The sequence below is a fragment of the Mustela lutreola genome, chromosome 14 (genome assembly GCF_030435805.1).
Source record: "Mustela lutreola isolate mMusLut2 chromosome 14, mMusLut2.pri, whole genome shotgun sequence".
In the NCBI taxonomy this organism is placed as follows: Eukaryota; Metazoa; Chordata; class Mammalia; order Carnivora; family Mustelidae; genus Mustela; species Mustela lutreola.
Window position 1 is genome coordinate 33,625,732 of NC_081303.1, and position 13,540 is coordinate 33,639,271.

The 13,540-nt window shown below is 36.8% G+C and overlaps 1 protein-coding gene across 1 annotated transcript in view; it reads left to right on the top strand.

The window, feature by feature from the left end:
* Positions 1 to 13,540, top strand: part of COP1 (COP1 E3 ubiquitin ligase) — a 250,901-nt gene that overhangs the window by 100,190 nt on the left and 137,171 nt on the right. The window contains exon 11 of the mRNA XM_059146878.1: positions 333 to 468. Coding sequence (XP_059002861.1) covers positions 333 to 468 — 136 coding nt within the window. The remainder of the gene's footprint in view (positions 1 to 332; positions 469 to 13,540) is intronic.

Below are 13,540 nucleotides of genomic sequence, written 5' to 3' on the forward strand. Positions count from 1 at the left end.
ACAGCGTCTTTCAGTGAACCACTAAAAAATTATTAAAGCTAAAAGATCACCTGAATAATATGTGCCTACTAGTGTTTTCTAAATACTTAAGAATTGAGGTGCCTGGGGTAGCTCAGTGGGTTAAGCCTCAGCAGGGCACCTGCTTCCCTCCCCCACCCCCCACCCCACCTGCTTCTCTGCTGACTTGTGATCTCTCTGTCAAATAAATAAATAAAATCTTAAAAAAAATACTTAAGAATTGTTTGTATTTAGAATATAATTTTTAATCTGTGTATACTGCTTTTTGACTTATATCGCAATTCCATTTATTTTGTTTTGTTTTCTTTGTGTAGATGATACTCGAACTGCAAGCCAGTTGGATGAATTTCAGGAATGCTTGTCTAAGTTTACTCGATACAATTCAGTACGACCTTTGGCTACATTGTCGTATGCTAGTGATCTGTATAATGGTTCCAGCATAGTCTCTAGGTAAGTACTGGGCAGCACTCTTTACTATTTACTTTTGCAAGAGAATCTAAAATTTAATTTGACAGTTTCATTGTTCTAGTTAAGAGTCTGTGTTCTGAAGTTGGGTTGCCTATCAATTTTAGTTCTGTGGTCTTGGGCAAGTTCCTGAATCTCTTTAGTCCTCAATGTCTTCATCTTTAAAATGGAATGGTTAATAGTATTCACCTCATTGGGTTTCAGTTTGGGTTCTTACAATGTTTTGTCTGGTTTTGGTGACAGGGTATGTATGCTCTTCTCATAAGGGCTCCCTCATCTTCAGTTTTCTACAACAGTTTGTGAAGAATTGTTATTATTTCTTCTTTATATATTTTGTAGAATTCTACAGTGAAACTATCTTGGCCTTGAGTTTTCTTTGAGGGAAGTGTTTTGAGTACAAATTAAAATTTTAAAAGAAGTGTAAGACTAATCAGGTTATTGATTTTTTTCTTGATTGAACATTATTTTAAATTTGTGTCTTTAAAAAAAATTGTCCATTTCACCTAGGTTGTTGAATTTATTGGCATTCATGTGTTTGTAGTATTCCTTTATTATCCTTTTATGTCTTTAGATTTTCTAATGATGTTCCCTTTCTCGTCCCTGATTTTGAAAACTTGTTTCCCTTTATTTTTCTTTCCTTTATAGTCTCGTTTAGAAGTTTATCAATTTTATTTGTCTTTTCAAATTGGTAGCTCTTAGTTTATTGATACTCTATATTTTTCTGTTTCATTGATTTCTGCTTTATTTTTTTCCTGCTTTCTTTAGGTTTAACTTGCCTTTTATCTTTGGTTTATCTTAAGGTAGAAACTAAAGTGATTGAATTGAAAATTTGCTTCTCTAATATAATTTATGCTTTAAATTTCTCTCACTGCCCTGCATCAGCTGCATCCCATGTATTTTGATGTGGTATTTTTTCTTTTTTCTGAATTTTGTTTTTATTATGATAAAATACATGTAACATGAAATACATTAACTTAACCATTGTACTGTTCAGTGGTATTTAATAAATACCTTCTTAATATGGTGCAAGTGTCACCGTGTCTGTCTTTAACACTTGATATTTTGTGAAACTGAAAATCAATACTTGTTAAACAGTAACTCTTTATTTCCCTCCTCCCCGAATCCTGGCAACCACCCATCTACTTTATTTCTCTATTATTTTGACTACTCTGAGTATCTCATATATGTGAAATCACACAGTATTGGTTTTTTGTGTGACTGGCTTATTTCACTTAGGAAAATGTTGTCAGTTTTTGTCCTTGTTGCATATATCAGAATTTTCTTTTTAAGTCTGAATAACACTCCATTGTATGTATGTTTATGCCACATTTTGCTTATCTGTTTGATGATGGACACATATGTTTCTTCTGTGTTTTTTAACTGTTGTGACTCACTGCTATGAACATGAGTGAACAGATACCTCTTCAAGACCTTGATTTCAGTTCTTTTAGGCATATCCCCAGATGTGGCATTGCTGGATTATATGGTAATTCTATTTCTAACTTTTTTTTTTTAAAGATTTTATTTATTTATTTGACAGAGAGAGCTCGAGATCACAAGTAGGCAGAGAGGCAGGCAGAGAGAGAGGGGGAAGCAGGCTCCCTGCTGAGCAGAAAGCCTGATGTGGGGCTCAATCCCAGTACGCTGGGATCATGACCTGAGCCGAAGGCAGAGGCTCTAACCCACTGAGCCTCCCAGGTGCCCCTCTATTTCCAACTTTTTGATGAGCTGCCATACTGTGCCATTTTAAAATTCCACCAGCAGTGTATAAGGCTTCCAGTTTTTCCACATTCTTGCCAGCACTTGTTATTTTCCCTGTTTTTGATAGTCACCATCCTCACAGATGTGAGGTGGTTGGTAGCTCTTAGATTTGCTTTGCATTTCCATAATGATTAGTGATGTGCATTGTTTCTGTGCTTATTGGCACAGAGAAATTTCCGTTGAAGTCTTCACCCAGTTTTGAATTTTGTTGTTGTTGTGTTTCAGTAGTTCTCGGTATATTCAGGTTATTAGTCTCTTATCAGATTTGTACATATTTTATCTTATTCTGTGGGTTGTCTTCTACTTTGTTGATATTGTCTGTTGATTCACAGATTTTATAATTTTCATGATGTCTAATTTGTTTTTCTTTTGTTGTCTGTGCTTTTGGTGTCATATCTCAGGAATCAATATCCAATCCTAAGTCATGAAAAGAGTTTTATAGTTTTGTGTTTTAGATTGAACTTTTTGATCCATTTTGAGTTAATTTTTGTGTATGGTTTTAGGTAAAGATCCCACCCACTTCAATCTTCTTTTCATGTGGATATGCAGTATCCACATCATCACTTCCTGAAAAACTCCTTTCCCTATTGAATGGTATCGCCACTCCTGTCAAAGGTCATTTGACCGTATATGCAAGGGTGCAAGGGTTTATGTGTGGGTTCTCTTCTCTTCTCTGCTGCATTTACCTATATATCTGTTTGTATTGCCACTACTACACCCTTTTTTTTTTTCTTTTTAAAAGGAGACAGGGCCTAGGGCCAGAGACAGAGGGAGAAAGAGAATCTTAAGCAGGCTCCACACCTAGCACAGAGCTCAACAAGGGACTCAGTCTCATGACCCCGAGATCATGACCCAAGCCAAAATCAAGAGTCAGCCTTTACAGACTGAGCCATCTACGTGCCCCAACTCATTGTTTTATCAGAACTTTTTAGTAAATTTTGAAATCAGGAAATTGTGGTTTAGCTCTGTTCTTTTTCAAGATTGTTTTTTCTATTTCTGCAAAAAATGTCACTTGAGATTTTGACAGGGATTACATTGAATCTCTATATTACTTTGGGTAATATTGACATCGTAACAATATTCAGTCTTCTGATTCCTGAACATGAGATATATTTCCATTTATTTTTCTCTTTAATTTTTTTCAGCAATTTTTTGTAGTTTTCGTGTATAAATCTTTCGCTTTTGATTAATTCCTACATATTTTTTTGATGCTGCTATAAGTGGAGATGTTTTCATAATTTTATGACTATTCATTGTTATTGCATCGAAGATAGATTTTCATTTTCATTCAGTTCAAGAAGCTTTTAAGTTTCAAATTTGGTTTTTTTTTTTGACTCATGGATTATTGAGACTTATCTTAGTAGTTTTCAAATGTTGAGATTTTCTAGTTATCTTTTTGTTATTATGTTATTTTTATCTTCACTATCTCGGTGACCATTCTTTAAAAATTCCTGAAATAATTTTCTAATACACATAAAAATAGAATGGAATAGTAATCCCTCATAGAGTCATCTTCCAGATTGAGCAGTGATCCAGATTTTGCTGTACTTACTTCTTTTATATTTTTCATTCTTTCTTTGCTTATGTATTTTTAAAAAAATATTTTACTTAGTTATATGAGAGAGAGAGAGAGACAGCAATAGCCAGAGAGAGCACGAGTGGGGAGGAGAGAGACAAGGAGACTCCCCACTCAGCGGATAGCCCAACTTGGGGCATGATCCCAGAACCCTGGGATCATGAGCTGAGCTGAAGGTAGATGCTTAACTGAGCCCTAATTAAGGTGCCCCTACTTAAGGATTTTGAGACAGATTTCAGATGCTGTGTCATTTCATCCTTATATTCTTAAGAATGTAAATATGAACTTTTAAAACCACAGGGCTATATCATATGTAACACAATTTCCAGTAATCCCTTGGTAACATCACATTGCTTGTTTTTGTTCAAATCTCCTAGATAAATTAAAGAAACCTTAAAAATATTTTTGATGCAGATCAAGAATTTGGCAATTTTTAACTTTTCCAATACATTATTATGTATGGTTTTCCATTTCCATTACAAAGATTTTTTATTAAAATATAAGAATATCGGTCTTGGAATTTAAGCTGATAGCTAAAGAGACTTGCAGCTAACTGTTGATTGTATTTCAGCTGGTTTAGCTCTGTAGCGAGTAAGACAAGAATCACACATTCATTTTCTTTTTAAGATTTAATTTATTTATTTGACAGAGATCACAAGTAGACAGAGCGGCAGACAGAGAGAGAGAGGAGGAAGCAGGCTCCCCACTGAGCAGAGAGCCTGATGTGGGGCTCGATCACAGGACCCTGGGATCATGACCTGAGCTGAAGGCAGAGACCTTAACCCACTGAGCCACCGAGGCACCCCTCACATTCAATTTTTTTTTTTTTTCTATGTGTTGGTAATATGTGTTTTCTTTATCAAGCACTGGAGTGATTAAAACTTGAAAATGCAGTAGATTGTGGGGCTTATTTAACTAATTAATTAAATGAGTAATTAAATTTATGTAGCAAAAATTAATTGACCCCTTAATGTGGGCTAGGCTAAGAGTACAATAGTGAATTGGCCAGATTTGATGCTTGGTTTAGGAAAGCTCTTAGTATTATTTCAGTGCTTTTGTAGAAAATGTAAGAAAGTTTTTGAAACACTTTAGCTTGGAGTGACAGTGTAACACTATTACTTAATTTTTCTTTTCTTTTTTGAGAATGCATTGGTGTGCTTGTGCACAAGTGGGAGCTGGTAAGGGGCAGAGGGGGGAGAGAGAACCCCAAGCAGTCTCCACACCCAGGGAGGAGCCTGACACAAGGCTCAATCCCACAACCCTTAGATCGTGACTTGAACTGAAACCAAAAGCTAGTTGCTTAACTGACTGAGCCACCCAGGTGCCCCTTAAATTCTTAACTAGTGTAAGAATGTATAATATATATTTTTAAGAGATTCAGAGATGTAGCTTGAATATGAAATGGCAAAAATGATGCAAGTTTATAATAATGACCCGATAAATACATTTACCTGTAATTATGTGGCTCTACTCAACTAAAATATAATGCAAATTATGGCTCTGTTGTAATATAGATTAATGTCCCTTAGCACTGTAAATTCATCCTGTGTTGTATTTTCTTTTCCATTAAGGAAGGAACAAAAATCCAAAAATAGTAAAAATTTCCATCTTAACTTTATATTATAAAAGCATCATTTCTAGTTAGAAAATCTAGAATTGGTTATACATCTCTAGGATTTAAAAAAGAATAAGAGCCATTTTGTTTCATCATTTTTTAGAAAAGATTTAATTTATTTATTTGACAGAGAGAGAGAGAGAGAAGGAACACAAGCAGGGGGAATAGGAGAGGGAGGAACAGGGAGCCTGAAGAGGGGCTTGATCCCAGGCCCCTGGGATCATGACCTGAGCTGAAGGTAGGTGCTTGAGAACTGAGCCACCCAGGCACCCCTGTTTTCATCATTTTTGAAAACTGATTTTAATATAATTAAAATAGCTTGATTTTAATGTAATTCTGGGCTTTTTTTTTTTTTTTTAGCTTGATTTTAATATGATTCTGGGTTGTTTTTTTTTTTTTAAGATTTTATTTATTTATTTGACAGAGATCACAAGTAGACAGAGAGGCAGGCAGAGATAGAGAGGAAAGCAGGCTCCCCGCTGAGCAGAGAGCCCGATGCTGCACTCGATCCCAGGACCCTGAGATCATGACCTGAGTCGAAGGCAGAGGCCCAACCCACTGAGCCACTCAGGTGCCCCTCTTTTTTTTTTTTAAATGCTTTTAAGTCCTCCTTCCCTCCTCCAAAGTTTTGTTTAAATTCTAGTTAGTTAACACATAGTGTAATACTGATTTCAGGAATATTAACTCTTGATCATACAGAGACATGTCAGAACACTGTGTATTCTGAGGCAGAAGTTTACTGAATGAGATTTAAATGAGATTTCAGCTTGGAGATACCACTTAATGAAAGTGAGATTAGGGGTGCCTGGGTGATGCAGTTTGCTGGATGTCAGACTCCTGCACTCCCTTGGAGTCTGCTTGAGGTTCTCTTCCCCCACCTGCTCATGCTTACTTGCTTGCTCTTTCTCTGGAATAAATAAATTTTTTAAAAAGTGAGATTGGTTTTATTAAAATAATTCAATTAAAAATTTAAAAGGTACCTTCCGTTATTTCATCTCGTATGCTAACGTCTTTTCTTTAATTGACATTGAATTGACGTTTCTGAAAAAATTTCAGTTTTGAAGGTTTATAATATAAGAGAGGAGAGATGAAGACTAGTAGGTAGCAATAAGAAAAATAGTATTCAGAGAGACTTTGCCAGTTTCACAGCCCTGGAGATTTTTTTGCTTTTCCTACTTCCTCATGTTGACACACATCATTGATAATAAATTTACTTTAAAGGCTTTTAATCCTCTAAAAATAGGAAATTTTGGTGAAGAATTTCTTTTGGGGAAGAGATAAAGACATATTAGAAATGACAAATGTTGAATTTGCATTATTTAATAATGTTGCATTATTTCATTACATTGTGGAAGAAATTATTCTTACTGTAAAATTGCATGAAATATATCTAGTGTTGGTCATTCACTGCATTGAGAATCTGACTGAGAGAAAAAGAAACTTGGTTTTAAAGTTTTGCTTTTGCTTTATGGATCATGTTGGGTTATTTAATACCATACTTATAATACCACAAGGTGGCAGCATTTGTTTACTTTAACAGTTTCTCAATTATTAATTAGTAGACTAGGTATGGAAATAAATGGCTTACGGAAATTAATAGCTAATAGGGATGTTCATGCTCATGAATACTAAATGGTCCTAGATTAATAAAAACAAGCTATGGAAAGGAGAGAAACTCATCTTACAATGATGTCACATTTTGCTTATTTATCTAGTGGCCACCAGAGAAGAATTTTTTAAAACTGCATTGCTTGGATTTACTGAATACTTAGCAGTTGGCTGTTTCTTGAATTTTTGGTTTGAATTTTACATACCTAGATTGTTATGGTTAAAATTGTTCTACATTCCATCTGTAGTTTAGAGGTTATATAACATTTTTGCTTATGGTTTCTTGAATTTTTAAATAGAATTGCAGCGGGCATTAGTAAATTTATAAGAAAGTGGTTATGCATTGTGGTATTCATTGTTGCTGCTAGATGAGTTGCTATACTGGCAGTGTAGTGTTTGATTATTTGATTACTTTTTCAAAGATACCCTTTTGAATACCTTACATGGTATTTTAAGTATTTCACTAACTCATTTAATCTTTATATCAAACTTATGGAATAAAGCATTGTGATTGATTCTGTTATACAGATGAGGAACTGTGGTAGAGATAAATTATCTAAATTGTCTAAGTTCAACACAATGCTAGTGAATGATAGAATTAAGATTTGAACTGAGACATTGTGGCTTCTGAGTTTACTCTTCTGTTATTCCCTTCAGTACCTGTTAAAATACTGTACTTTTGAGATACCCAAAAGAATAAAATGAATGAATTCTTTTGAGTTTATTTTTTTTTTTTAATTTTATTTATTTATTTTAGAGGTAGGGGAGGAGCAGAGGCAGAGGCAGAGAATCTCTAGCAGACTTTCTCGCTGAGTGCAGAGCCTGCCATGAGGCTTGAACCCACAACCCTGGGAGCATGATCTGCGCCGAAATCAGGAGTCAGACACTCACCCAACTGAGCCACCTAGGCACCCCTCTTTTGAGTTTATGATAATTGGTATTCCTGTTACTGTCTTGTCTGATTTGCTCTAAATAATTGAGCATGTTTTTAAAATTTTAATTTGATGTAGATATTCTGTTGAAAAGCCATTCTTGCCATAGCTTGAGAGTATTCATGTTCAACATTTATTGTTTTTTTTTGTAGTAGCCAGTTATAAGGATTATTTTTCCTGAATTTCAGTTTTTAATGATAGCCAGCACTGATTCTGTATTGTAGAATGCTTTGACTTTTTTTTTTTTTTATATTTTATTTCTTTATTTGACAGAGATCACAAGTAGGTAGAGAGGCAGGCAGAGAGAGAGGGGGAAGCAGGCTCCCTGCTGAGCAGAGAGCCCGATGTAGGGCTCGATCTTAGGACTCTGAGATCATGACCTTATCCAAAGGCAGAGGCCTAACCCACTGAGCCACCCAGGCACCCTAGAATACTTTGACTTCTTAATTTGTATTTAAAAACATTTCTAGGTAATTAAGTGACTTGCTTTCAAAGGAAAAATTATGACATTTTATTTTATTTGTGTTTTAAACAAGTTGTTTTATTTATTTATTTATTTAGATTTTATTTATTTATTTGACAGAGAGAGATCACAGTAGGCAGAGAGGCAGGCAGAGAGAGAGAGGAGGAAGCAGGCTCCCTGCTGAGCAGAGAGCCAGATGCGGAACTCGATCCCAGGATCCTGAGATCATGACCTGAGCAGAAGGCAGCGGCTTAACCCACTGAGCCACCCAGGCGCCCTTGTTTTGTTTTGTTTTAAGTAGGCTCTGTGCTGGGCCACAGCATGGAGCCCATCCTAGGGCTTGAACTCAATGATCCTATGATCAAGACCTGAGCTGAAATTGAGACAGACGCTGAGCCACAGACATAGACCCAGGCACCCCTTTGACTCTTTAGGACTGCTAATGAACTTTCTCTTTTTATTAATAAGATATTTTTGTTATCATCCGACACGTTATTGAGCTATCTGGGGTCAGAAATGTGAGGATTTGGGAGGATAGAGAAAAGAATTTCCTTCCAGAATTTTGCTCAGGCCTAATCTTTTAAAGCAGTAATTTTAAAAACTGTGTTCTAAACTTGAAGTTTCCTCAGGAAAGGGGTCTTATGTATCTTACTTCCTGCTGACTCCCCATTTCTGGCAGATGATAGGTGCCTAATAGTAAATGTTTGTTGAATGAATGGAAAACTCTCTTGCCTGCTCTGGTAGGATCTGGAGGGCTATAATAGTTGTCCAACTCAACCTGTTTTTATATATTTGCTTGCTGATAGGAGTTCCTTTGAAGAAAGTATCCCTAGGCTATAAAAGAAGTTTGTAAATCACCAATGACACATGACAGAAAAATAAAGTAGTGTTAACAACTTAAAATACAGACATCTAGGATTCTTAGCAAGCTTTGATGAGTTTCCTCCTTTTATAATGATTCAAGATACAGGTTAAAAGTGAGATGCAGATAGTCCAAGCTTACATATTAGAAGCTGCTGCGTCCTTTCCTTCTGTCATAGCCTCTACCCTAAAATTTTCCTATTGTCGTTTTCTCATTTTTGTGTTTCCTTTTGCCTTTGCTTAGGCTGAGGCTTGTCAGTAGTACAGAGTGAAACCGTAAACTCAAATAATTTTATACTTCCTTCTTCAAAGTGTTCATTGGGTTAGCATTTGAGATTTTAGTAGACTAGTAAAAATTTTTCACTAATCAGAACATAAAATACATGCCTACCATGAAAGTTTAGAATTAAAATAGTGCCTTTTATGATAAAACTTTTTTGTTGATCTAATGACTCTTTTCAAGTAATTAAAATGGGAAAAGAATTAGAATGATTCTGTTTGGTATCCAAGACACCTACTATCCAAAGTAGGACTGATGGCTGGAAGTTACGATTTCAGGCTCAAACAAGGAAGCTCTTTTTAGTCAGCAATGTGCAGAAGTAGAATAGGCTTCATTAGGAGGCAGTTGCCATATGCCCTTAGGACTTTAAAACTAAACTGTGCTTCATCTTTTTTTATTTGACAGAGACATAGTGAGAGAGGGAACACAAGCAGGGGGAGTAGGAGAGGGAGAAGCAGGCCCCCCGCCGAGCAGGGAGCAGGTGAGGTGACTCATCCCAGAACCCTGGAATCATGACCCAAGCCAAAGGCAGATGCTTAAGGACTGAGCCACCTAGGCGCTCCTTTTCTTCTTCTTCTTCTTCGTCTTCTTGTCTTCTTCGTCTTCATCTTCTTCTTCGTTTTCTTTGTCGTCTTCTTTGTCTTTGTCTTCTTCCTCTTCGTGTTCATCTTCTTCATCTTCGTTGTCATCTTCGTTTTCTTCTTCGTTGTCATCTTCTTCTTCTTTTTTAATACAGAAACTCTGCAATCCTGAGGTCAGTTATATATTCACCTATATTTGTCTGGAATATTTAATGATTTATTTTTAAAGATTTTATTTATTTGAGAGAGAGAAAGAACACAGTGGGAGAGTGAGAGGGAAAAGCAGACACAGGGCTTGATCGTAGCCTGAGCTGAACGCAGACACTTAACCAACTGAGCCACCCAGGTGCCTGTTATTTTTGTTTTAATTTTTTAAAAATTGTATTTATTCATAATGTAAGTGCTGAGGGTACTAGTAAAAGTGATACACAGATTAGCGGAGAAACAAAATCTATAAAGCCAATCTATAAAATCTATAAGCCAATATAGAGAAAAAAAAGCATTTTGAGTGCTATGAAAATATCTACTGGCTACAGTACAGTGGATTTGAGATAAAGAATAGTAGAAGCAGGGGGATCAGATCTATAAGTACTTTTTTTTTTTTTTTAAAGATTTTATTTATTTATTTGACAGAGAGAGATCACAAGCAGGCAGAGAGAGAGGAGGAAGCAGGCTCCCCGCTGAGCAGAGAGCCCAATGGCGGGGCTCGATCCCAGCACCCTGGGATCATGACCTGAGCCGAAGGCAGCCGCTTAACCCACTGAGCCACCCAGGCACCCCAGATCTATAAGTACTTTTGAATTGTCCTGGCAACACATGATGATGGCCTGTGCTCTCTACTACAAGAAGTCAGTAGAGCTTGGACAAAGAAATATTTAAGACATATTTAGGGACTACAGTAGACAAAACATGATTATTGGTGGATATAGTCCTTGAAGGAGAGGAAGATAATTTCCAGGTTTTTGGTTTGAGTAGCTGGACAGAAAAATGTGTGTGTGCGTGTGTGTCTAAATTCAATTAATTAACATATAGTGTATTATAGTGTATAGCATCTCAGAGGTAGAGTTCATTGATTCTTCAGTCTTATGTAACACCCATTGCTCATTATATCCTGTGCCCTCCTTAATGTCCATCTCCCAGTTACCCTGTCCCCCCACAGCAGTCCTCAGTTTGTTTCCTATGATTAAGAGTTTCCTATAGTTTGCTTCCTGATTTCATCTTGTTGGATTCCTCCCCTCTTCCCCTATGCTCCTCTGTTTTGTTTCTTAAATTCCACATGAGTGAATTTCTGTGATAATTGTTTTTCTCTGGTTGATGAATTTCGCTTAGCATGATGCCCTCTAGTTCCATCTGTGTCGTTGCAAGTGGCAAGATTTCATTTTTTTTTTTTTAAAGATTTTATTTATTTATTTATTTGACAGGCAGAGATCACAAGTAGGCAGAGAGGCGGGCAGAGAGAGAGAGGTGGAAGCAGGCTCCCCGCCGAGCAGAGAGCCTGATGTGGGGCTCGATCCCAGGACTCTGGGATCATGACTTGAGCCAAAGGCAGAGACTTTTTAATCCACTGAGCTACCCAGGCACCCCAAGATTTCTTTCTTTCTTTTTTTTTTATGGTTGAGTAACTTTCCATTTTATGTATATACCACATCTTTTTTATTCATTCATCTGTCAGTGGACATCTGGGCTCTTTCTACAGTTTGGCTATTGTGGACATTGTTGCTGTAAACATTAGGGTGCAGGTGCCCCTTTGGATCACTAAATTTATGTCTTTGGTGTAAATACCTAGTAGTGCAGTTGCTGGGTCATAGGGCAGCTCTATTTTCAACTTTTTGAGGAGCCTCCATACTGTTTTCCAGAGTGGCTGTACCAGCTCACATTCCCACCAACAGTGTAGCAGGGTTCCCCTTTCTCTGCATCCTTGCCAACATCTTTCGTCCCTGAGTTGTTAATTTTGGCCATTATGACCAATGTGAGGCAGTATTTCATATCTCATTTTGGTTTTGATTTGTATTTCCCTGATGTCAAATGATGTTGAACATTTTTTCATGTATCTGTTAACATTTGTATGTTTTCTTTGATGAAATATCTGTTCGGGTCTTCTGCCCATTTTTGATTGGATTATTTGTTCTCTGGGTGTTGAGTTTGTTAAGTTCTTATGAAAGTTTTTTTTTTTTTAAAGATTTTATTTATTTATTTGACAGACAGAGATCACAAGTAGGCAGAGAGACAGAGAGAGCAGGGAGCCCGATGTGGGGCTTGATTCCAGGACTCCAGGATCATGACCTGAGCCGAAGGCAGAGGCTTTAACCCACTGAACCACCCAGCCCCCCCTCCCCCGAGTTTGTTAAGTTCTTTATAGATTTGAGAAACTAGCCCTTTATCTGTTAAGATAAGAAAAATGTGGTGTTATTTACAGAGATAGAGATACTGGAGGAAAACCAGGTTTGAAGGCAATGAGGTGCATGAGAGTTAACCAAGTAGAGATTTTGCGTTGGTTTGCTAGATGCACAGAGAAGAAATTTGTACCATTGATAATGGGCACGGTGGTTGTAGATTGATAGAGATTGATAGAGCTCCTCATCTAAAGATCCAGGTAGATGAGGAGGAACCAGTAAAGCTGCCCTTTTAAATAAGAATGAAAACTAGGAAAATCTATTGCCTTGCAAACAAGAAATGGAAGATAATCTGCAGCATTAGACACTGGGCAGGATTGCATCCAAAGCAAAGTGAGATTTTTTGCTTTGATTAGAAGGGCTAATAAGAGGGAAGAAGAAGAGAATCATTGCAAAGACAGGCATGTTTGTAGTGTTAAATGATAGGAGGATAAAGGACATTGTCTCCTAAGAATTTGTGCTTTCGCCATGTGTCATTGCTGAGTGACAGGTAGAAAAGGTGGTTGGTGTTTGTGTGTGACTGAAGAAGAAAGAGATACTAGGTAATGAAAATGTTGAGATTCATGGACTGTGAAATTTAAACTGAATACTAAAGTAGATAAAGTTAGGAGAGGCCTGAGAAAGAGGCAAAAATTGGTGAATCAGAATGAAGGGTTGTAGGAACAGTGGGCAAGCGAGGGGGAGTTTTAGGGAGACTGTGATCAGAGAGGTATTGGATCTTTGGCCCAGGGTACTTTTACATCTTTGTACTTACAGCATTAGGTAGTTAACCTGATACCTAGTGAGCACACATGCTTGTTGACTCAACTGGAGAATAATCTAAAATGCAAGATAGAAAATAAGTAGTAAGTGTCTGTGGAGATTGGATGAAATGCTGAAGGAGTTGACTAAAAGAGGGAATTCACTTTAGGCAATGGCTTTCAGATTCCTAGGGGTATTTGAAATGGTGCTTTTCAGGGTTTTTCTTCTGCATTTTTATAGATTATT